The sequence below is a fragment of the Talpa occidentalis genome, unplaced genomic scaffold (genome assembly GCF_014898055.3).
Source record: "Talpa occidentalis isolate TD23 unplaced genomic scaffold, MPIMG_talOcc4v2.1 talOcc4.2, whole genome shotgun sequence".
Lineage (NCBI taxonomy): Eukaryota > Metazoa > Chordata > Mammalia > Eulipotyphla > Talpidae > Talpa > Talpa occidentalis.
Genome location: NW_023602073.1, coordinates 142,811,366 through 142,835,766, shown reverse-complemented (window position 1 = coordinate 142,835,766; position 24,401 = coordinate 142,811,366). Strand labels below are relative to the sequence as shown.

The 24,401-nt window shown below is 49.0% G+C and overlaps 2 protein-coding genes across 10 annotated transcripts in view; one reads left to right on the top strand and one right to left on the bottom strand.

The window, feature by feature from the left end:
• Window positions 1-16,443, top strand: part of SYNJ2 (synaptojanin 2) — an 87,022-nt gene extending 70,579 nt beyond the window's left edge. Inside the window, exons 19-27 of one of the 2 annotated variants that reach the window (XM_037520599.2) lie at window positions 3,207-3,425; window positions 3,519-3,597; window positions 4,168-4,336; window positions 4,736-4,909; window positions 7,298-7,432; window positions 8,814-8,926; window positions 10,079-10,187; window positions 11,980-12,131; window positions 13,484-16,443. In XM_037520599.2, the coding sequence (XP_037376496.1) occupies window positions 3,207-3,425; window positions 3,519-3,597; window positions 4,168-4,336; window positions 4,736-4,909; window positions 7,298-7,432; window positions 8,814-8,926; window positions 10,079-10,187; window positions 11,980-12,131; window positions 13,484-14,227 (1,894 nt within the window). In that variant the 3' untranslated portion in view covers window positions 14,228-16,443. The remainder of the gene's footprint in view (window positions 1-3,206; window positions 3,426-3,518; window positions 3,598-4,167; window positions 4,337-4,735; window positions 4,910-7,297; window positions 7,433-8,813; window positions 8,927-10,078; window positions 10,188-11,979; window positions 12,132-13,483) is intronic. The other variant, XM_037520600.2, reaches the window with a different exon arrangement.
• The window catches only part of SERAC1 (serine active site containing 1), a 131,893-nt gene that overhangs the window by 71,009 nt on the left and 36,483 nt on the right, over window positions 1-24,401 (bottom strand). For 6 of the 8 annotated variants that reach the window (XM_037520597.2, XM_037520594.2, XM_037520598.2 and 3 more), the window contains one exon: window positions 20,655-23,567. In XM_037520597.2, the coding sequence (XP_037376494.1) occupies window positions 23,431-23,567 (137 nt within the window). In that variant the 3' untranslated portion in view covers window positions 20,655-23,430. Of the gene's footprint in view, window positions 1-20,653; window positions 23,568-24,401 lie in introns of those variants that run through there. The other 2 variants (XR_008552819.1, XM_037520596.2) reach the window with 2 other exon arrangements.

Genomic DNA, 24,401 nt, shown 5'->3' with positions numbered 1-24,401 from the left:
TCACAGCATGCTGGCCCCTGGGTGTGTGCACGCATGCGCACGTGTGTGTGAGCCAGGGCATATTCTGGCCCCTGGATGTGTGCACGCTTGCACATGTGTGTGAGCCAGGACATGCGCTGGCCCCAGGGAGGGTGCATGTATACACATGTGTGTATGAGCCAGGGCATGCAGTGGCCCCTGAATGTGTGCATATGTGCACACATGTGTGAGCTAGGACATGCGCTGGCCCTGGGGGTGTATGCATATGTGCACATGTGCGTATGAGCCAAGACACGTGCTGGCCCCTGGGGAGGGTGCACGTGTGCACACATACATGTGAGAGATAGGGCAGTGCACTGTTCCCCCAGTGTGTGCTTGCTTGCCCGCCTGTGTGAGTGTGAGAGACAGAAGTGTCAGTCAAGGGCAGAGAGCAGTGCTGTGCCTGTGTGCCTGTCACCAAGGACGGGTTGACGCCAGCATGTTTTGTACCACATATGTCATTCTTGATGAAAATATCAAAGACAACCTATTGGATTTGCCAGTTAACATCTCCTAAGTGTGTCACTGGGCCTCTTGCTTTGCGTTAAACGTTTGAAATGCCATCATGTTGATACTAGTGATCTGGCTCATTCATTTATCCACTATCCAGCGTTCTGTGGATTTTCGACATTCACCTACTGATGAGTAGTTTTTCTAATATTTTGTAGGGTGTCTGGGTGTTGGATTGAGGACATTGAAATGCTCTGAACTGTTGCCTTGGCCTGGCGTGTCCAGCATTCAGCAGGGGTCTGTGAGCTGGGGCCGCCCGAGGAACACCTCAAGGGAGGGAACTTCCTCTGTACTTGGGGGTGTAGACAGGGCAAGTGTGACTCTCCCAGGCTCCTGTCAATTTCATCCTTACAGGGAAAGAAATTATGAAGACTTGGTGGGTGTCTTTAGGTGTAAATTCTTTGGAAACCTGTTATCACAAATACAGTTAGACATGGAGTTGGGGGTCTTGCATCTGTGCCCCCAGGTGTGCTGGGTCAGTCAGTGCATTTAGAAGTGTTCATATAATCAGTGTCTGTCAGAGGCCTTCAACAGCAAGCCCAGCTTCTGGCCCTGAGGGTGCACAGTGAACAAGACAGAAGAGGCCGTGCTCTCATATGGAATTTTCTAGTGAGGCAGACAAACAACAAGCAGAGAAATGCTACGAAAGGAAGCAAGCAGCGGAAGGCTCAGACAGGGGTGCGGTGTCTGCACCCAGTGTCCAGGGAGAGCCTCTGATAAGAGGACCTGGAGTAGGATCTGAAGGAGGCAAGGCTGGGAGCCATGTGGAGGGGGGGGCAGCATTCCAGGGCGGGGGCCTGCAGCAAGCACGCAGGAGTCTGGAGGACAGACGGCTGGAACTGAGCTCAGGGAAGTGTCCTAAGGTGATGAGATGAGCAAGAGACCAGGCTGGATGGGAGCCCACAGGCTTTTGCTCATTGCTGAGGAGCAGCATCATGTGACTAAGTTAACAGAGTCAGCCCGTGAGACCAGGCAGGAAGGCAGCCAAGAGGCCAGGGAGGAAACGGAGTCGGCTTCAGGCCAGGGTCAGGGTTGGGGTGATTAGCATTGAGTGGATGTTGTAAGAGGAGCGAGCAAGCCCAGCTTCCCTTGAGGGTGCGCACTGGGTTGGATGGGGGTTGGCTGATGGGTTGGATGAGGAGTGAGGGAAGAGGACTTGAGGGTGACCCCAGGATTTGGGGTCAGCAGCTGCTTGGCTGGGGTGACTGGAAAGTGTGCATTACACACGCTGGTTTGGGAGGCACCTCAGACACGTGTTGGCTTTCTAGTCACGGAAATGGCTCATCTAGGTACTGACAATTAGGGAGAAACATGTCCATGAACATCAGGCAAATCATCCACAGCCCTGCCTCGGAGACAGCGTCAGAAGTGGCCTGTTGTCCCCTCTCCCTGCCTTCTCCACCCCATTAGGAGCTTCTACCCCAAAGTGTAACTGTGTGTGGCGTGTTCGTGTGCACATGCTTGTAGACGGGTTATTATCATTTGCTCTTCTACTTGCTACCTTCGTGTTCTTTAATGAAACGCGTTAGCTTGGGATGATTGTAGCTCACATGCAGTTATGACCTGAGTACCCTGCACCCGGCGGTCCCCCGTGTTCATGCTGTCCATCTAGTACGGCGTCCTGACGATGACACTGGCGTTGACATAGGCAGGAGGACACAGGGGGCCTGTTTCCCTCGCCCACCCCTCCCTAACGCGTCACCCCTGGTCTTTTCTCCCTTTGCGTCATTTTGTCATCTCCAGAATGTTCTCTCAGTGGAATTAGGAGACAGGCTTTTCTCAGGCAGCGTAACTCTTGGGTGATGCAGTGGTTGGGGTCATAGCGCCAGTCTCCCTGGGTGACTCCAGCGCTGTCCAGCTCCACAGCCGCTCTCCAATACGAGGGCTGTCTCCAAAGTTATTATGCTAAAGGAAGTTTTTAAAAAACTCAGTCATGCAGTTCCTTCTATCAGATTTTTCTTTGTCTTTTGTTTTGCTTCTACATGCAAAAAAACTACCAACAGTAATATAAACCCGGGGGCAGGGGCTGACTACTCATAGTGTCACCCGTGTCTCTTAATTTTTGTAGCATTTCCCAGCTTTAAGGGTTGTTACCATTTTGTATATTTTGCGCTCTACTTGGCGTTTCTACTTAAAGTTGTAAATGTCTTCAGTCAAGATACATTATCTTCCTAATAAAGTTCCTATAAGCACCTGTTCTTATGTCAAAATTGCGGTGATGGCGCACCCTTTCCCTCCGACCTGGTGTGTGTCCAGTACATTTCCACAAGGTTACCCTGGATGGCGCCAGAGCGTGTGCCCCTGTGGCTGCGTCTCAGCTTTCATCCTTTTACAGAAAAGTCAGACTGTTTCCCCCTCTGTACTCCCACGAAGGTGCTGGCAGCATCTACCGTGTATGTAAATCTTTGACTCTGGTCAATTCCTCAAAACAGAGTCCTAGAACTGAGGTTGGGAGGGCCAAAGAGAGGAACGTCCTTTGAGAATCTTAACACAAATGCCAGCCAGCCCCCTGAAAGGCTTGCACCCCTCGCCACGGGAGACTGCCCCTCCAGATGGTTTGTGGGATGGTTTGTGCGAGCTCTGGAGCCCCAGGCAGATGGTGAGACTCTAGGCCAGCCCACAGGAGGGGCGTCCGCAGGGCGTCTCACCTGGGCTCACTCCCACCCGTGTCGCTGCAGGCCTGTGCTGGCCGTCGTGGAGGTGGAAGTGCAAGAAGTGGACGTGAGTGCGCGGGAGCGGGTGTTCCAGGAGGTGTCCTCCTATCAGGGCCCCCTGGACGCCACCGTGGTCGTGGACCTGCAGTCGCCCACCTTGGAAGAGAAGAGCGAGTTCCCGGAGGATGTGCGCACCGAGCTCATGCAGACGCTGGGCAGCTACGGGACGATCGTCCTGGTCAGGTGCCGCGGCCAGGGCCTGGGCGGGTGCATGATGCGGCCCTGGGTGCTGCCCAGTTGCCATGCGGTTGACATGGCGAATCTCGTTCATCCCAGGATCAACCAAGGACAGATGCTGGTGACTTTCGCCGACAGTCACTCGGCCCTCAGCGTCCTGGACGTGGACGGCATGAAGGTGAGCGCGCTGATCGCCGAGATACAGGCTGCTGGCCCCAGGGCTTGCTTGAGCTCTCCTGGGGCTGGGTGAAGGCGCATGAGGGGTCCCCTCCTTCATGCCTTTAGGGGCGGGAAGCTATGGGATCAGGAGCAGGGATGCCCCATTCCCTTATCTCATTCTGCAACGTCCAATGAGGTATCTAGTGTGTGAATTTAGGAGAAAGCACTTTCTGGAGGGCGGCGCCCACCACATACTGGCCTGTCCCCGCGCTCACGTCCATGTGGGAGCACCTTGCCTCCTCCTCTTCAGACAGCATCGTCTGGAACATGTGGATTCCATCGTTCCCATCTTGATGATGATTCTGATTTCAAATTCCCGTGAATGCAACCGGGAGACGAGAGCTCACCTCCCCTTTAGGCCGGGTGGGAGCGCACTGAGTGTGTCTGGGCCCCGACCCTCAGGTTTTCTTGGCAAAACGTGATGATGGGCATCGCTCTGGTGATGAGTTTGCGCAAGAAGTCCTTGGAGATCAAAGGGAGTGGCCGTGCCCCCTGCATTGACCCTGGGGTGGCCCCTTTGCCCGCACAGGTGAAAGGACGTGCCGTGAAGATTAGACCCAAGACAAAGGACTGGCTGAAAGGCCTGCAAGAGGAGATCATCCGGAAGCGGGACAGCATGGCCTCCATGTCGCCCACTGCCAACTCCTGCTTGCTGGAGGAGAACTTCGACTTCACGAGTTTAGACTATGAGTTGGAAGGTGAGTGGCTCTGGAGGGTCCTCCCAGGTGTGGCGAGGAGGGCAAGCAAGGAGCTGTCCTGGAAACTGGCAGGGGATTTTCACCATCCTCCTAAGCCCTGCCCAGTGAGGCTTTCGAGGCTTGAAGGCAGGGGAGGTTGTGTAGGCTGGGCTGGGCAGTTTTCCTGTGCCTGAGATGGTGACGGGACCTGGCCTGGATGGCAGTGGCTGTGAGGACTCAGGGCTGCGGGCCTGGTCAGGTGTGCCTAGACTTGGGGACCAGTCACCCCAACACGTGGTGTCTGTGGGCTGCAGAGGGCGTCCTGACTCGAGTTGTCATTTCAGTGCTGAAACAAACCCACTGGCAAAAGGCTGTGCTGTTTGACCCTAATTGTTTGCTGTGACTCATTTCCTTCTCAAGGGGATATCATTGAAGATGACGAAGACGATCTGGTGGATGAGCTGAGTCAACCTGTGATCTCAGATGGCGAGCTGGGGGCAGACGAGCTTTGCGAAGCCCCCTGCACCACGGCAGCAGCTCCCCTCAGCTGCTCACCTGCTCTCACCAAGAAGAAGCAGCATCCGACCTACAGAGGTAGCCGGGACCTTCCTCTTTCCCTAGCCCTGGTGTCGAGGCCCCTCTCTCAGCTCCCGGGCACCAGAGCTCAGTCACAGGCTTGCTGCCCACAGGGGCTGCTGCCAGGTGTTGAGAAAAGAAAGAGGCAAATCTACTGGCAAGGAGAACAGATGATGAACTCAAATCCGCCATCTTGATTAAGAGAGAGAATGCAGTTAAATAGGTTTTAGGGACCAGGGTTGAGAACAGAGGAGCTCTGTTTTGTTGACTACAGAGTGGGCTGAGGGCCAAGAAGCATGGCCTTGGCTCAGTGGCCAGTCAAGGGCAGTTCCTACATGGACAAGTATGAAGAGGCTTTCTCCAGATAGCTGGGGTGTGAATTTCCATTGGTGGCCCCCCAGCTGGTAGCCCCCCGCCTCTGCATCTGTGTCTCCCAGCTCCAGCCGTCCTGGCTCAAGATTAGTTGAAGGCTAGTCTGAAGGCGAGTCCTTCTACTTGCTTAGGTGCATCATCTGCAGATAAGCTCCAGTTCTGTGAAAGCAAACTCGGGGAGAAAGTTACTTCTTCCTTTTGTGCTTGAGGGTTTGAGAGCAGTTTGAACCTATGCCTCAGTTACAACACCACCAATTGGGGCACAGATCCCGGGAAGGGCTAAAATGGGGGCCCTTGCCAGTGGTGGGGCTAGGCCCCCAGAGGCTGACTTTCTAATGGTTTTAATGTATATATTTTTTAGAACTGGTACCCCTAAAACCTACCAGCTCATGATAATTCCTGTCTCCTCTGTATTTCAAATGACCACCTTTTTTTTTTTACATTTCTGAGTATTATTTTTCCTCTCTAAAGTTTTCTGATTCAATCCCATAAGAGACATTTAATTTCAATGCGCTGACTGCCAGGGTGATGTGAGAGCCCTATGACATATTATTACACAGTAATAGCCTGCATCAGTGTTGTCGTATATCATTGTAGATGTAGGAGCTGAAGGTCATGTGGATTGAATAGCAGATGGCCTGCTGACTCTCAGAATATGTTTTAGGCCCACCTAGTTCTATGAGCTGGATAGGACAGGGTTCATATTTCCTTGGGTGCAGCCCCGTGGCCCTGGCCCGCCTGTCCTTGGGCCTCCCCATGAAAAACAGCTATGATTGGCAGGTTCAGGTGCCGCCGTACATCAGGATCCTTTGAGCTGGATCTGAGAACAGACAGCAGGGGTGAATGTGAATTAAGATGCCTGCAGGGAAGCCACGTTGAGAGGTGCTTGCTCAGGCCCCCAGGACTGTCTCCTTGTCCCACAGCTGGGCTAGAGCCTGGCTGTCTTGAACCACCTGGAGCTTTTAAGCTTAGAGCTTACTGAGCCCCATCCTGGAGATGTGGGCTTGGCAGGGCGGTCTGGGGCCCTGGAATTCTGGCATTTCAGAAGCTGCCCAGGTGACAGAGAACCACAGCCATCTCTGGGGGCAGCTGCCAGACCCAGGGATGGTGCCTCGGCCAGCCAGCCAGCCCCAGGTGGTCCTGCACGTTGCTTGTCCAGTGGGCAAAACCCTGAGGTTGGCAGCTGAAGGGACATGTTCCTCAGACAAGAGGTGGCCCTTTCTGTGGCAGTGCCAGTCACTCAGGCAGCCTCTTGGGAGCAGGGCCACTGAGAGCACAAATCCTCTTTGGATGAAGTTAATAGAGCCCCGCGAGGTTACATGGTGGGCACTGGGGGAACATGGGGTGCGCTCCATGCCGTGGATATGTGGACTTTCCCCTTAGAAAGGTAACTCTTCTGTCCAGCTCCGCCTCAAGATACACGGGGTTGGATTTGAGGGATCGGTGGTGTCTGAACCAAGTGAAATGAGTCAGGCTGTGCTATACTGCTGGAGAGAAGACCTAAAATTGTACTGAATTGACATGTAATTCAGTAATTTCTGTAACTTATATGTGTAATAAACAGAAGCAGTGCCCTCCTGCCCCCGCTTTGGGACTACCTTAGAAGGTATTTGCAGGACAAATCAAGATGGCGAAGGCATGGGACGTGGCTGGCTGCTACCTACATATGTTGGACTCAGAGCAGGGAGACGCCATGTTGGGAGCTGGCAGAGAAATGAGAATATTCTCAGCTTCCAAAATAGTTGGCCCTTTTCAGTGTGAGGAATTAAAAATGAGGGACTCTGGTTTCTGCTGCCTCCTCCCCTCTGTGCAAGTGTTGTTGATTATTTCAGAAGGAAACAGAACTACACTCGAACATACCCCAGTGTCTCTCTTGTCCGCACGACAAGGCTTCCCATGATGCACTGACTTCCAAGCAGGCATCGGTGCCCCCAACCCCACACCAGCAGAGAGGGACGAACGGCTGCCCCGGGAGCTTGCCTCCCCCAGCCATCCTCCTTGCTGACCTGACTTACATCCCACCATGTCCTCCAGATGACGCTGACCTGGTGGAGTTAAAGCAGGAGCTGGAAGCAGTTGGGAATCCCCGCCACCGTTCTCCAAGCAGGTCCCTGTCGGTCCCCAATAGGCCTCGGCCACCTCACCCACCGCAGAGACCCCCCCCTCCAAGTAAGACTTGCTTGCTTTCAGCTTGCCGCGATGCCTGCTGGGAATAACAGCCTGTTTCCTGCTGCTGAGCCGTGGCTCTCCACCCCTGCCACCTAGCCTCAGCCCCTGCACTGCCTCCTCCTCGGCTCCTTCTTATTTCGCATCCAGGACGGGCTCGCGATGAGAGATAGTTGGGTTGCTCCTGGCAAATGAGGTGACTCGTCTCTGGGGCTGTCCTCTGTGCTCCTGGAGCTGTTTTGCTTTAAGCTGCTTTTAGTTTAAGGACCCAGAGGATGGAAAACTGGGGCCGCACAGCCAGGCAGGGATTGTTTCGGCTCCTTCCTCCCCCTGGCCTGCAGCATCTCACAGCATCCTCTGCCCTTGCCCGCGACCTGCCTTTTTCCGACTCGTCAGGACTCACGGAGCCCACGGGCCCCTGTGAGCAGGCACGTGCGGGCTCTGGGCCCTGACCTGCAAGCCTGGGCTTCCTCCTCAGGTAGTGCTGCTCTTCCCAGCTTCTAGAAAATCGTGCCTTGTCTATCACGTTGTGCCTGAATCAGCAAACGAAGTGAGGACATGCTCTCCACAGATTCTGTCCGCCCCTGCTGTGTGCTCCTCTCTGGGGGAGGCCCATCAGGCAGATTCCCTCAGACCCAGGACTGGCCTTTTTCCGACCATCTGGCTTACATCACAGGAGTGGAGAAGGGAGCACATGGCTTTTTCAGCATATTTCTTACTCTTCTGAGTTGAGGCTCAGAAAATAAAAAGATAAATCAGAAAATAGAATTTGTCATGGCTAGAAGATTTACAAAAATAGATAAATATAAAGAAGAATCATGATTTAAAACTCATTGGCGATAGCAATTGTTAAAAGGCATCAGCTCTTTTCTAATTATACATGCATCTGCGCAGTTGTTACTGTGTGTGTTTGGTTTGGTTTACAAAATCAGCCCCCGTTTTGCTTGGTCATTGTCTTTCATGTAATGTCTTGTCACTAAATTGGAAAAATGTGATTTGTTAATGGTCGCAAGTATAATATCATTTATTCCCAGATGTTTAGATTCTGTCCACAAACATTTGAAAAACATAGTCCCAATAACATTGGGGTATTTTAAACCACTGAAAAAAATTAGTTCGCTGATCAGTTTCAAACCTCCCAGGTTCAGGATTTAGATTAAAATTTATGTTCAAATGATGTTTGACCAGAGAGTCTCCAGTAACAGGTCCAAGCAGTTAGAGCATCAGGAGACAGTGGCGTGGATGCAGGGCGGGGTCAGTCACCCCCTGGCCAAGACTGGGGCCAGCCTCGTCTGCCCTGCTTGCTCCCGGCTGCTTGAGCATCTGCCCCAGAGCAACCAGCGACTCCACTGCGGTTGAGACACTCCCTCCTTGGTCTTTACAGCTGGCTTAGTGGTGAAAAAGTCGGCTTCGGATGTGTCCATCTCCTCAGGCACCCACGGGCAGTACTCGATTTTGCAGACAGCAAAACTTCTGCCAGGAGCCCCTCAGCAAGCGGTGAGTTCTCTGTATTTCAAACCCAAGGATCCGCTCCTTAGTTCATCCACCACCTGAGATCACCCGGAGCCACCTCTGTTCTCTCTCTTCAGCCCTGTGACTATCCACCTGCTCATCCCCAAGCCCCGCCCCTCAGGCCCAGGACTGGCCTTTTTCCGACCATCTGGCTTACATCACAGGAGTGGAGAAGGGAGCACGTGGCTTTTTCAGCATATTTCTTACTCTTCTGAGGTCCCTTATGGGGCTTTCAATGGCCTATAGGCAATGAGAGAGAAAAGCCACCTTGATGGAAAGTTCCAAGTGCCCCTGCAGGCGGGGCTGCTGGTTTCCTTCCTCACCTTCTTGTCTCTCTTCCAGTGCTTGGCTGTGACCTTGGCAAGGATTGATCAGGGGAAAATAGGAGAAATTCAAATGTCATAGGAGAAATTGGGTGTATTGATGAAATAATGAGCTTTCCTGGGGTAGAGGTAGTTGAGAGAAGGAGCTGAAAGGAGATCTAACGGGCCTAGGTCAGGTAGCAGGACACCCTGGGCCTGGTGACTCCGCAGATAGTCAGGGCCGTGGTGGACTGGAGAGGCGGGGCTTGAGGCAGACATGGGCTGCTGAGGAAGATGTAGGTGGGGATCCGAGGAGCAGGAGGGAAAGAGGTGTACCAGGAGGGCCTGGAGGGTTGGGCCCTGCCCAACACTTACCATTCACAGCAGTAGTGGGCACTGACTAGATACCAGCGGTTTACAGTAAAGAAGACCGCCCATCAAAGGCGACCCAGAGGTTTGGCTCCAGAGATAAGAAGGAGAAGAGCTAGAAAAATCACTTTTGAAGAAACACACCGCTCCTTTGGGGGGTAGAAGGTGTGGCCGCTGATGGGACTTTCTGGTTTTTCTCTGGTTATTGAATTAAAGTCAGAGGATGGCTTGTCCATATCACAAAACTTCTGACCACTGGGAGATGAGGCTGGCAACTCTGAACAGGATGGCATTCCTCTTCTTGGCATAAGACCGCCTGGGATGGGGAGGCAGGAGGGAGGGATCGAGACTGGAGTTTGCGCTGGATCACCTTCCGGTGGAGCTCAGTGGCAGCCGTGGCTAATGCGCCGGGAAGGCTCTTTTCCTGCGGGTACTAACACGCTGCCCTTCTGAATCTGTCCTCAAGCCCAAAGCTAGGACTGGGATCAGTAAACCATATAACGTCAAGCAGATCAAAACCACCAACGCCCAGGAGGCGGAAGCAGCCATCCGGTGTCTCCTGGAAGCCAGAGGAGGTAGGTGTCGCGTGGGCTGCCTCCCCGCGGGGAAAGGCCACTCTCCTTCCCAGCCAAAGGGGCCTAGGAGTGAAAATAACTTTCTTCTTTTCCCCAGAGGCAGGATTAGATGAAAGTGCCCTTCAGCAACATTTTGTAAGATTCCACTAAGATTTGTCTATTTAAAATTATGTTTAAAGTTCAATAAGTACATAAATATAACCCCAGGGTTATTAAGCAGCACTTAAGGGAGAGACTAAAGTGAAATAAAAATGAATTTTCAAAAAGGTTCATGTTCTAGACGCTTAACTCATTCTGTTCTGCAAAAAGAAAAAAAAAAAAAAAGAGCAGCGAGACTGAGGTGTGCTCGTCCTATTTCAGGTACAAAATCTACTTTTTAAATTTAAGGCAGGGACCTCTTCTCCACTGTACCTTTTCATTTCTTCTGTAGTTGTTACTTGACTTAGCCCATGTTAACCATGTTTTAATATGGAATCTTCCCCATACCTTCAAAGTCACTGGTAATTAACTTTTTTTTTTTTTGTAGTGGGCTCTCTTTTTTAAATTAGTTTTTTGAGGTAACTTTGGTTCACAAAACTGTATGATTCACACCCACACCAACATACCATGACCCTCCGCCTCAGTCCCTGGGAGACTGTCTTTTGAAGCAGGGAGATTATGCCTCTGAAAAGCCATGTGCCTGAAAAGCCTCATTAGCTTTTAGGCAGGATTTTAAATTTATTTCTAATTTGAATAAATAGTATTTAATGAGGGTATGGATTAGGAGGTTGTGAAACACTCTTGAAGGGTAACACTATCACAAGTGGTTTCTTTATGGGAGGAAAAATCCCCTAGAGTTGTATGAATGTAGCAACCCAAGTGCCCTTCAACAAGCATGGATAAGCAACATATGCAGCTACAGTGGAGTGTTACTCAGCCATAAAAAGAACGAAGTTCTAATACCTGCTGTATCATGGGTGAGTCTTGATAATGGTATGCAAAGTAAAAAAGCTAAGAAGAAGTACCTCCCTGGTGGCACAGGTGGTTGAGCACAGCGCCGTGAAGGTGAAGCTGTCTGCAGCCTCTGCAATGCAGGTTTGATCCCTGCCGGCCGGTGAGAATCCCACATGGCACAGCAGACCTCTCCTGTCTCGTCCGCTGCTCCCCTCAGCAGTGTATTTCATCAGTCTGCCTGTTCTGTTCCCCACTCTGTCTCTGGCTAATCCTCTCACCCTCCCGCGCCTCTGGCCTGTACCCTGGTTCTTGTATGGATAAATAAATACATCTTTAAAAAAAATGAAGTACCTAGAATAGGCAAATCCATGAAGAGAGGAAGCTGTTAGTAGTGCCTAGGCTGGAGAGGAGGAGACGGGAGCAGGTGGTATGGGCACATGTGTGAAGATGTTCTGGAATTACACAGCAGGGATAGTTGCGCAATGCATATTTATTAAAAACCACTGAATTATATAGTCTTAAGTGATGGATTTCATGGTATGTGAATTGTGTCTCTGTAAATATATAGAGATTAGAAGAGGTTTGAAATTTGAAATCTCCTCTGGGCTCCAACTTCACATTTTCTTGGTCATGGACCCTGCTGGGTCGGGGCCATCCTCGGGGCCATCCTCGGACCCCCATGGGGAAGACAAGAATGAGAAGCTAGGACTGAACCTCGCTCAAAGACTGCTTTTTTATAAACAATGAAAGACATTGCGCTGACTCATTCCTTCAGAATACAGATGGGATGGTCCCAAGACTAAGTCCCACAGCAAATTGCCTGGTCTTTTACACTTGAGCCTGCAATTGTATGTTTCAGGTGCCCTAGGGGAAGCCCTCAGTGCCTCAGCTCTGAGAGACCAAGGCTCCTCCAAACCAGAGCCACCAGTGGGGGTGCCCCCCATCCTGCCCCGGCGCCCTCCACCCAGAGTTCCTGCCATCAAGAAGCCAACCTTGAGGAGGACAGGAAAGGTAAGAACCTTCCGGCCGAGCCTCCTCCTCCTGGGTTGCCCCAATGTCCTGTTGGCCGGCACTGTCCCAGCCAGGTTGGGGCCTGTCCACGCACCTCCCGAGTCCCAGATACAGCCCCGCCCTGGCGCTTTCCCCTGTGTGTCCCTGCTGCCCTGGCTGAGCAGGAAAACAGGACAGGAACAGCTTGGCGGTGTCACACTTCCTTCGTGTTCTGCTTCTGTCCTGAAATCAAGCCACGTGGGTGCCTTTGTCCAGGCGTCCCCATGCGTGCATGGCCTGTGTCTCGTGCACACGGCTTCTCCTGGAGATTTTGTTGGTGTCAGAGAAGCAGTCATGCTTGCTGGATCAGGGTTTGATGGCCCTTGGTGACCTTGGACGCTGGGGCTGTTCTTGCCACTTTTCTTGCAGGTTGTCTTTCGCTCTCACGCCCAAGCCCCCCAGCCTTGCTTGCTGCTTCAAAGGCATGAGTTGGTCAGGACAGTGGCCGCCCACAGAATGGCGCCCGTAGAGACGGCTGGCTCTTCCGTGTGATCTCAGGGCTCTAGTGGCGCGACCCTCGGTAATGGTGCGCGGCCGTGGCGTGACCGCGCTCCTGCAGCCAGTGTGGGCTGCCGTGGCTGCTCTGTGATATGTTGCTCCTGCCCATCTGTCTTCCTGCCTTGCAAAATAGGCCGCCTTCCTCCTCCGTTTCCTTGCGCTTGCTGTGTCTTGGGTTTTAAAAGCTGGGGCAGGAATGGACCCACCTGTTGGTCCCACCGCAGGGCCATTTGCTTCTGCAGTTTGTTTTCTAAAGAGTTGACAGACAGCGCCCTGGAGGCTGAGGGAGGCTGCTGCTTGCCACCTGTGCGGAGCTGCCCTCCCCCAGCACTGCTGGCCTTGGTGCTGGTTTTGAAAGGGTGACGTTCCAGGGTAAAATTTGCACCTTCTGTATTTAAATAGCGAAGATTCAAGGAGCAAGTGTCTCTGCTGCTCCTTCCCTTGCTTCACGCTGTCCTGTAAGTTGTCAGGTGCTCCGCCCGAGCCTGGTGCAGACTCTGTTACCAAAGCGGTGGCCTCCGGAGAGGTCTGTTTTGAATCGGGAGAGAACATAACCCCATGTCTTAAGGTAACAAAGAAAAATGTTGTGATTCTCTGTGGCCCTGCTTTTAAAACGTCCATTGAGCGTGGGCGCTGTGGTTGGTGCACTTGCCTGTGCTTCTTCGTTCCGAGTCACGTTTCCGCCTCCCAGACATTGTCAGATCTTGAATCTGGGAATGTCGGCCCGGCTCTGCCTCCTGGCTGACTGTCACATGAGCCCTGACTCCCCACGCTCTCGGCCTCACACTTACACTCTCTGTCATGCCCTTTCTCAGCCCGAGTCACCAGAAGAACAACCCGCTGTCCACTTTACCATCGGGCCCCTGGAGACCAGCCTCGAAGCCCCTCCTGCAGCTGCTGTCCCTCCTGTTCCCAAACCAAGGACACTGCAGCCTGGCAAAGGCTCCCAGCGGAGGCCCAGCGGCGGGAAGCCAGCGCCAGGCCACGGTCCTCTTGTGACCGGAGCCACCACGCCGCCCCCTCTGGAGGTCCCACCTCTTGTACCCCGGGTCCCCCCCAGGAGGAAGAAGTCGGCCCCAGCGGCCTTCCACCTGCAGGTTCTGCAGAGCGGCAGCCAGAGCCTCCAGGGCCTTCAGCACCCCCAGGAAAGGGGCAGCCCCAGCGAGGGTCCCCCTGCCCACCAGCCCTCTGGGGGCGCGTTCTTCCCACAGCCAGCTCCTCCTGGCACCTCACCTGCTACCAGCCCTGAAACTGATGGCCCCACGGAGACCAAGCCAGGGGCGGCCTCCCTGCCCAGCAGTCATCAGGATCCTTTCTGGAACCTTCTCCAGCATCCGAACCTGTTGAATAATGCCTGGCTGTCCAAGAGCTCCGAGCCCTTGGACCCGGGGAGCAGGCGGCTGGGAAGAGCACACACAGTCCCCCTGCAGGGTGGTGCCCTGGCCACTGAGGACCGACCGCCGCAGGACAGGCAGCAAGACTCGGGTCCCTGGGTGACCATCAGCGACAACGACAAGAGGACGGTGCTGCAGGTGTTCGACCCCCTGGCAAAGACATGACGGGCCAGCAGCCATGCTCTCTCAGGCTGTCCTTGTTCCCTCAGGCCTCACTTAGAGGGAAGATCCCATGGGCCTCCCCGACCCAGTCAAAGAGACATCTATTTAAAGGCCCTGAAAAGACCTGCCCACTTGTCACTCTTTGTAGTTTACAACAACTGGGTCTCTTATTCAGTGAGATTGTGACTCGACACCAGGATGGGTTTCGCTCCAGGGTTGTGCCTCTCACGGTTCCCCTCGGGTGGGGAGCCCCCGTGAGATCAGGTGTGTGGCTGAGAGAAGGCGGGTGCACTGAGGACGCCCACGAGGTCACGTCTGTTGAATTTAAAAGGCTGCTCAGTTTATGTGTGTATGCGGTGGCGTTTCTTTTGCATTTTGTTTGTGTTACGGATTTGGGATGACTTTTTGATGGCACTGGAGGCCAATGCCTACAGCAGGCTGGTACTCAAAGGCACGGCAGCTTTCACATCTGGGTTGGGCCCACTGACACCAGGTTGAAACAGAGCAAGTGGGTCAGCCAGACGACTGGACCGTACATTCCCATGGACCCATGTTCAGCAACATGGGGTGCAGTGACCTCGAGTCTGTGTACACCCTGGGGACTGCTCTCATGTACTGGAGCTTCTACCTGTAATTTACTCTGAGCTTACCCAGCTAGATTCCCGTACACGTCTCTGACATTCATTGCATGCCACGTAAATCATGACGCTCCCGAGCTGGAGTGCTACTTAAGCCAACGTTTACACTCTGTTCCCTGTCCAGTGAAACCTCGTGGATTCTTTGTTCCCCTTTTATTCCATACCCGGTAAATAACCACACAGCATGTGAAAGCTCAAGCTGGTCCAGAATATTGATCCTTCCTGGTATATTACACAAAGAATATTTCTTTCTCCTGGCCTGCCTGGCTGTAGCTTCAGGGAAGAGCACCCCACGGCCCTGTATAGAATCCCCCCCCCACACACACAAGGCAGCTTCTCAGGTTTGCTTATCTGCAGGTTATTAGGCTTAGTTGTTATCAATGTCTTTCCTATACATTTCCAGCACCCCTTCTTGCTTACTCAATCACTGAAAAAGACATCACCATATTGCTTTACATTTTAAAAGGAGTGTGACAGGCCTGCAATGTGTTTGCAGAAGAAGATAGCGTATTTTTGCTAGTAAATTCACTGGCGAAATCTTAGTGTGTCACATTTAGTAGTATTTAGTAGTCCTGCGTGTTGTTGAGTCATGCAGCAGTCTGACCCTGGGTGGCTGGCACTGCTGTGTGGATGCAGGTAAGGTTGGCGAGGAGCCTGGCCCTCGGGAGCATCGCCTCTCCTGGCCACACTCTCGGGGAATTACCTCCCATCGCCACTGTCAAGATACGTGGCAGATGAGTTAAATCTGGTGCACAAAACTCATCACTTGGTTGAAGTTCAAGACATCTAATAAAATTCTCCTGCCATGTATATAAGCATAAGCAAAGTAATGTATTAAAACACTCACTTTATAAAGAAGCAATTTCCTTAGAAAGGAAAGCTGCGAAAATGATGTATTGGGTGACTAGCAATTAATGAAAGCCCTGTCATGTGTATTTGAAGTGATAATTTATACTGAAATTGTAAAAAGTGCCTATTAAATGTTGTGTTTCTTCTTAATTTGACTAATTTATTTTCAGATGTGGCGAGAACCTTGGGTACCTTCTTTGGCTAGCCTTCTGTTCTGGATGAAGTGTGATGACTACTTATTCTGCTGAGTTTTTGTTTAGGGGACTGTTTTTTAATCGTCAAGCTAAGTTGGAAAAAAAATACAGAAAATTAATAATTCGGTTAAAACGTATGACTTAAAAGCTGCCATTTGAGACCACGACCCCACCCTAGATAATAACCTTATGCCAGTGTGTCTTTAAGACTCCAGAAATGCCGAGTTCATTTCTCCAAGATCTTGTAGAGAACTTACGAAGGCTGCTGTGGTTTGAGTACCTTCAACCCAGAGGCAGGAGAGGCGCACATGGCCTTCAAGTTGTGTTCTGGTTTGTTCTTAGCGGATTAGCTCAGTGCAGGTCCTGAATGTTCTCAATGACCCCCAGGAGGGAGGACAGCTAGTCCAGGCAGCCCTGGGGGTTGCATGGGAAGAAGGACACTGCCGGACCTTCCCTTTCCAAGGAGTGAAGAGAAGGGTTTAAGACTCCCTCTCAGCAAGGCAGACCTGTCTCAAGGTAAGAGCACAAATGACCAAGCGGTGAGTTAACCGAGGGTCAGGGGAGATGGGGTGGGGGTGGGGGAAGAGGGTTAAGAAGCTGATAAGTAGCACAAACATTCATGTCCATGGAATGGATGCCAGCCAATGCGAAAGAATTTTCGAGGACTTTACAGAAAGAAAGATAAATACCGGATGGTCTCACTTATGTGTGGAATATAGAGAAACCCAGCAAAAGGTCAAGAAAAAGACAAAATTTTCAAGCTGACCACAAAGTGAGGCACACAGGGGGTTGGTGCGGGGGGAGGCAGGATCAAAACAGGGATGGAAAGAGCACAGGGGCCTGTGGTAATAGGTGGCAGGTGACGTGGTGGCAGCAGAACTATGGGGTCTACACCTGAGGGGAGCAACCAATGACTGCACAAAAATGCACAATGTTGTAAGAAAATTTAAAAAAAGAATTTTAGAGGACTTTAAATGACAAGGATTTTATTCTGTCAGCAACAGAAGTAGCAGGTAATAGAAATACCTAAATAAATCTGTGTTAGATTGTTCTTCAAAACATCTGGAATGTTGTTTGTAAGTAGCGTGAGGTAAGGGTGCAACATCTTCGTGAGGGGTAGTTAGAATATTCCATTTACTAAGGAAGAAAACCATCTCTCACTTCCTTCACTAGGTTCTTAGTTTCATAATTAGGTTTCTCACGGGTTATTCAATTTTATTGGCATTTTCAAATAACACTGGAATTTATATATCTTTTTCTATTTTTTTAACACTTTTCATTAACTACAACTTATCTTTAATTTGCCTTCCATTTTACCTCTTCTAGTTCCTTTCATTTTTTAAATTAAAAGTTGCACTGGGTTTCATTATATTTAGTCTTCACAATAAAGATATTTAAAATTATATGTTTTCCCTTGATAATAACTAACTGCACTTTAGACATTTTGCCATGAAATATTCTTTTAATTTCTGGCTTGTGGTTTGCTGTATTTTTCTCTTTGAGCAAAGCAAGGCTGTGTGATTTCCCGGAGAGAGAGAGGAGAAATCTGATAAGACCCCTCTGTATCCACGGGGGGCTAGGTCTTTCCTCAAGGTAGATTGTGGGAGATTGGTTCAGCCTCATGAACGAGCTCAGTAACCTTCTACAAGAAACCCACAGTGAGAAGCTGCCGGCTGTGATCCACCCAGGAAGAGAGCCCTCTTCGGGGCCCAATGGTGCTGGAGTCTTGATCTTGGACTTTCTAGCCTCCAGAACTCTGAGAAATGAATGTTGATGTTGCTGGGCCTCACAGCCTGTGGTGTGTTGCTAACACTGCCTGGAATAGACTACGGAGGAAAGCTTACAACAAAATTATGACTCAGCATCTATTGTGAGATGCAACCCAGTTACACAGATTTTAGTTAAAATACTTCTAATGTGCTGGGGCCTCCCTGGTGGCACAAGGGTTAAAGTCTCAGCGCTATCAAGCTATCTCCAGCCACTGCGGCCTGAGTTCGATTCCCAGCCAGGGAGCTGACCCACTGTGTGCAGCAGACCTCTCCTGTCTCACCCTCTTCTCCCCTCAGCAGTGTATTTCAGCCAGTCTGCCTGCTCTGCTCCCCATTCTGTCTCTGGTGAATCCTCCCACCCCCCCCACACCTCTGGCCTGTACCCCAGTTCTATGCATAAATAAATCTTTAAATAAAACACTTTTAATGTGTCTTAGAGTTGATAAAATATGGTATTTGGAAATTTTTTTGGATTCTTTTGAATAATCTGCAAAGTGGGTTTTATTCATTATATTCCATCCTTGTGTCTTTCTTTCTCTTGCCTTATCAAGCTGGCTAGAGTGTTAGCACTGTGTTGAAATGTTGCTATTAGGCATTCTTCTGTTATTTTTTTCTCAAACAGTATTAATATTTTTGCCATTAAATTTAATGTATATTTTTTGTTCTGTAGACACCCTCTCTTAGATTAAGGCAATTTTCTGACATATAAAATTTATCTTTTCTATGAATGGTTGTTGACTTTTATGAGATGTTTTCTGATGTATTGAAATTATTACAAATTTTTCAAAACTACATTGATGGACTTTTTGCACTGGTAAATACAACCTTGCATTCTTGATATGGATCCAACTTGGACAGGTTATATTGTCTTTAAAATATTGCTGGATTTGTCAATATTTTTATTTAGGATTTTTGCAACTATTTTAAATGAGATTAACCTGTAACCATCCTTGTATGTCTTGGGTATCAAAGTTACACTAACCTTATGAGTGGGGGGACATTCTTTTCTATTAACTATAAGAATTCAATAATACTGGCATTAGTTCCTCTATTAGTTTACCAGAAAAGTCAACTCAATCTATAGTTTCTTTGTGAGAAGACTTGTAATTGCTGGTTCTTTTTCTTTTTTTTTTTAAAGATTTATTTATGCATACAAGAGCTGGGGCACAGACCAGAGGTATGGGGGGTTGAGAGGATTCACCAGAGACAGAGTAGGGAACAGAACAGGCAGATTGACGAAATACACTGCTGAGGGGAGCAGTGGGTGAGGCAGGAGAGGTCTGCTGCGCTATGTGGGTAGCTCCCTGTCAGGTCGGGGATCGAACTCATGCTGCAGTGGCTGCGGATTGCTTCATAGTGCGGTGCTTAATTCCTTGTGCCACCAGGGAGGCCCTGGTTCTGTTTCTTTAATAGTTAGGGCAAGCACTACATCCTGGATGGTTCTCCCCTCCCTGCCCGAACAAGCTGGGTAAGCTCTAGTATTCGTGGAATTGTCTATTTCACATAAAATTTATGTTGGCCTACAAGTATTCAGAACATCTTCTAATACCTGCATTGTAATGATACCACCTTTCTTTCCTCACACCGGTAACCTGCACCCTCTCTTGATTGGTCTCACTACAAGATTGTCAGTTTTATTGTCCTTCCTAAGAATCGACTTCCAGTTTTGCTGAGACTCTGTTTTCCTTTGTATTAATTTATCTGTTTTTGTTTCTTCTATTTTTTTTAAAAAAGATTTATTCATATAAGAGCTGGGGTATAGGCCAGAGGTGTGGGGGGTGAGAGGATTCACCAGAGACAGTGGAGAGCAGAGCAGGCTGGTTGACTGAAATACAATGCTGAGGGGAATAGCGGGCGAGTCAAGAGAGGTCTGCTGTGCTATGTGGGTCAGCTCCTTGGCCGGGGGTCAAACTCGTGCTGCAGTAGCTGCCAATAGCTTCATAGTGTTGAGGCTTAACCCCTTGTGCCCCCAGGGAGGCCCCAAGTTTTCTAAGTATGTAAAAAGTCTTCTTCCAGAGAAATACCGTGAGGTGAGCAATTCTGCTGGTTAGAAATGCTGACTGAGCCTTGGGGCGTAACCAGTCCTCTCAAGCTCATTAAATGCTTTAATTTTTTGCTATGGTCTTGTGGTTTTAGCATATGCAAGTCCCTATAAGTTCCAAAGCTAGGTGTTTTGTTCATCTGTCCTTCAGATGGAAGTCTTAAAAATGGGGGTATCAGATGTTGGGTGCAAACCCTTCATTCCTCAGAGAGAAACTGGCAGTTTTAAGTTCCCTTCCTGTGGTATCTCATGTGCAAGGGTGGAGCTTATGGGGAGAATTTGTCTTAGCCTGTCTTCCATGTTCCAATGTGGGCATTTTCTCATTCACCCAATGTGTATAGTCACTCAGCCAGATTCTGCATTTCTTTCAGGAGATACTGGCTCCACGTGTAGCTATAGACTCGGTGTCTGTGGAAGCAGGTGAGTTCAGTAGACTGCAACGTCACCATCTTGGACCAGAACACTTAAAAATATTTTGAAATCTAAATTACAGACACTTACACGACGACACCCTTTTATGCTTGGAGATTGCATTCACATCCAGGCCCTCTCGTGGTTCTCGGTATCAGTGCATATCTGGCTTTATTCCAAATTTGACTTAATGATCCTGATGTGAAGTCTGCATTAAACTAACAAACACTACTTACCTCAGCGTCTCCCTACTGGGGACCAGAACATGGGCTCTGTGACATTCTTTCTACACTCTGCAGCAAAGCTGAAAACAGTATAAGAACTAGAACTTTTACAAGAATGGCTTCTTCTGAATCTGGGGGATTTACTTTTTGGATGTTACACTGTCATTTTATGTCTTCTACTTGATTACCATAATTTATAAAATGCCACTTTTCATAAAGCAAATTTCCAATCGATTTTAAGTGATTATCTTTTGGGAATGCTCAACATCTCAATATAAGGGCACAATCAGTGGTATTAAGTATTTCAAAATGACATTTATTCAGCTTTTTTTTTCATAGACATAATATTTTATACCAAAGGTCAATAAAAACCAAGTCATACACGAATATATTCAATATTACAAAGAGATGAAAATTCCAACAGGTGTGTCTAAAACTCAAATCCCAGGAATTAAACTTTAGGGAGATTGTAAATCATGAGCCAAGTTCCAAAGAGACATACACACCACTTCATTACTGTGCTGTTTTTCTCACTAGGAATCGGAGCTGGAACCCCTGCCTCGGCGCAGCCAGCCAGCAGAGCTGCTTCCTCCCTGCCTCAGCCTTTGGTGGAACCTGGGTGAGTGGCCGAGACAATATGGAGAAAGGGCTCATGGCCCTCTGTTTTGTGTCTGACTCTCTGTAGTGACATTTAATCGCTGGGGTAAAGTGGGATTCAGTGTCCCTAAGTTTCAGGGTTAACAATGTGATCTAAAAGGTTTGGGGCAAATGTGATTAAGGAACGAGATTTATAAGTAAATATAACTATCTTCACTTCCAAATGAGTTTTATTTACACTTGGTTTGGGTGATAGGCTCTATAACACCTATATTATGTTTAATTTCTTCTTGAACAAGATCATTTAAAGAGACTTTCACATAGAGGAAAAGCAATATGAGGTTTCATTACAAATTTTTTTCCAGAAAGGATATATAAATAAGGCTGACTGACGTAAGAAAACCACTTTATTGATGGTCTAAGTTTAAAACTATTTCAAATACTTGTTTTTCAACTTTGTGTCCACAAACTGTTATTCAAGTGAGGATTATTTTAAAAACATTATTGACTTAGATCTCAAATTGCTGAAGTAATGCGTGCATTCTATCCATTTCACAGAGAAAAAGGAATGTTAAATGACTTGCAAGAAACACTAGATACCTTTGTGATACACAGGCTCTCTCTCCCAGACCTTATTTTTAAAGAATAGTTATCATGACGACATTAGATTTTAAGGAATGGTGATTCATTCATTACTCTGTTAAGTGAACAGTCATGTCAACAATGATTAATCCGTCATGGTTCTTGGCAAATAGAACAAGAAAAGGAACCAGCATGTTTATATGATCTCCCCATGTCATCCCAATAGCGAGCCCCCATTGTTGTTAGCTACCATTACATTACTAAATCTACGTAACAGATCACGTGGTTACATTACCTGTGCAATATGACAGGACTTACTCAAGACCCCTTTTACACTGAGATGCTGTGCTCCAGGTGTACTTTTGACCTATCCCTTCTACAGATGTCCATCACCTTCCAAGTAAGCACAAGCTTAACATGATCCGGCAACCCCACTCCTAGTGTATACCCACAAGAATGGAAAACACATGTCCACACAAAAATGTGCACATAAATGTTCAAAGCAGTGTTCATAGTAACTAGAAAGTGGAAAGAACCCAACATGGCCATCAACGATGAAAACAGACATAAATGTGAGTCCACACAATGAAACATCTGGTCATAAGAAAGAATAAGGTGCTGATGTACACCACATCCTGGAGGAGCCCCGAGACATCATGCTAAAAGCAGCGGCCAGACGCAAAAGGCCACGTGGCGTATGATGCCATCCCTGAAATACCGCTGCTGGCGTATCCCCACAGAGCTAGGTCAGTGTCTGCCAGGGACGGGGGTGGGGAAGTGAGAATGTCCGCCAGCAGGCCTGCGCTTATCTGGGGGATGAAGGTTCTGAACTTGGGTAGTGTTGATGTTATACAGCTCTGCAAATACACTAGAAATCAAAGAACTCTACATTAAAAGGGGAGACTTTAGGGGGGTGTGAGTTATGTCATCAGTAGTGCTGTATTTATTTTTGTAAAAGGCCTCAATAGATGTTCCTATTTCCTACATGCTGGAGGTCAGTTATTACCACCTTCAAATGGGCAAGGTATCCAGTAAGTCCTCACTTAATGTCCTCGATAGGTTCTTATAAACTCGGATTTTAAGTGAAATGACATATTATGAAAGCAGGTCTTTGAATAAAGTCATTTCCCAGAGATTGCTTTTTTCCTCATTAACCTTATAATAAAAGACATGGAACTAATAAAAATTATTCAAGGACCTGACCAACTTTATTTAGAGAGAATCCAAGAATCTTGATACTAAATGCAGCTAACACAGACAATGGATTAGCTACTTTACCTGGGAAAATAACAACCGTACTACAGGCTGGACAGAATACAGGCTAGTTTTTTTTTTAAAGAGAAATATTTGTTCTCAAGCAATGTGAAAATAAAAATTCATGAGGAGGTGACCCTCACTGACAGCAGGCCTGGCAATGCTAACATGCTGGGCTAAGATGACGCGGACATGTTTTTCAAAACACAGGGAAGCCCAAAACAAAAAGTCTTTTCAGTCCCAGTTCATTCTCCTCCATCCCAGGTGCTCTCCAAATGGCACATGGATGGGGGCTGATGGCGGCTCCTTGTAGAAGGCCCCTGCATGCCCCCTGCATGCCCTCGCACGTGACAGGCCAAGATGACACAGGTCCTCCTCCACCCGCACTGCTGCTCCTGTTGCCAGGGGCAACGCTGCAGCAACAAACAGGCACACACGGGAGTCCCTTTAAGACAGAAGAATCCAGTCCAGGTCTTCCATCTGTGTCAAGCTGTGTTTGTGCTGTACAGGACACATGCTGCCGCCTGCACGTGCTCCAGACACACTGGCGTCCTAGTGAAGGTGCATGATTGCTGAAAGCTTACAAAAAGAACGAGAACGCCACGTTTCTTGCACTGTCTTCACGTATGAAAGACAGAAGACAACTGTCAGTTTTCAAGGTCTTTGGCTAAAGTTTCACGGATGAATTGTAAGGTGCGTTGGTACAAAAAAGCATCCTTTCTCTTTGGCTTACAAATGTCCAAATGATTAACATCCACAGGAATTAGATCACCAATGCCTATATCTGAAGAAAAGAAAAATGTCAAGAAAGTCTAATAGAAGGATCCCCTCTGTGAATATTGAAAGAGGCCGAAGGGGTAGTGGCAGGTGCTGACAGGGCTGAGACAAGGGGCTCCCGAGAGATAAAGGACTTGCAGTTTGCGGCTAAACTACATTGCACTGGCCTGACTGCAAGGACAGATTCTCAGCAGGAATAATTGTAAACTCAGGCGTTTCATAAACTCCTCATCTATGTCTGCATACCTTCCTAACAGTGAGCAGAGCCGGAGCACTATCTTCTTCAAAACCTTTACACATTTTCTCTAGACTTTGTATTATAAACCTCACCATGAGCTCCCGTGCTGATGACCTCACATGGGGTCCAGTCTGCCCCTGACAGACCCTGGCTCCAGGGTCTCCACCAGCAGTTGGGGGAGACGATTTTGCACTTGAAAGATGTGGTGCATTTCTGCTGTTTCACCTAACAGTGCCCTGGGGGCAGCGCAGGCGATGGTTATGAAGGAAGACGCGCCTCCAGGCGGCCCAAAATGGCACGACAAGTGTGTCATTCCAAGCAGTTGGCCCACAATGTTACCTGCATTTGCTTTAAGCTTCCAAAGTCCTTTGTTTTTTAAACATCTGTAACCCAGTAACTCCTACTTAAGTTTCCATACAGAGTAATAAGTCCTTTTCACTTTATTTAGATAATACATAATGAGTCAGACGAGACTCCCTATGCAGCCTGAAGAACTGCCTGGTGCTCCAGGGACCCCGAGACACAGTGTCCCTGGCGGCAGGGAGCTCTCAGGATGGCAAAGCGCTACCCCATCAGCAGCCAAACTGGCCTCCGAGGTGACAG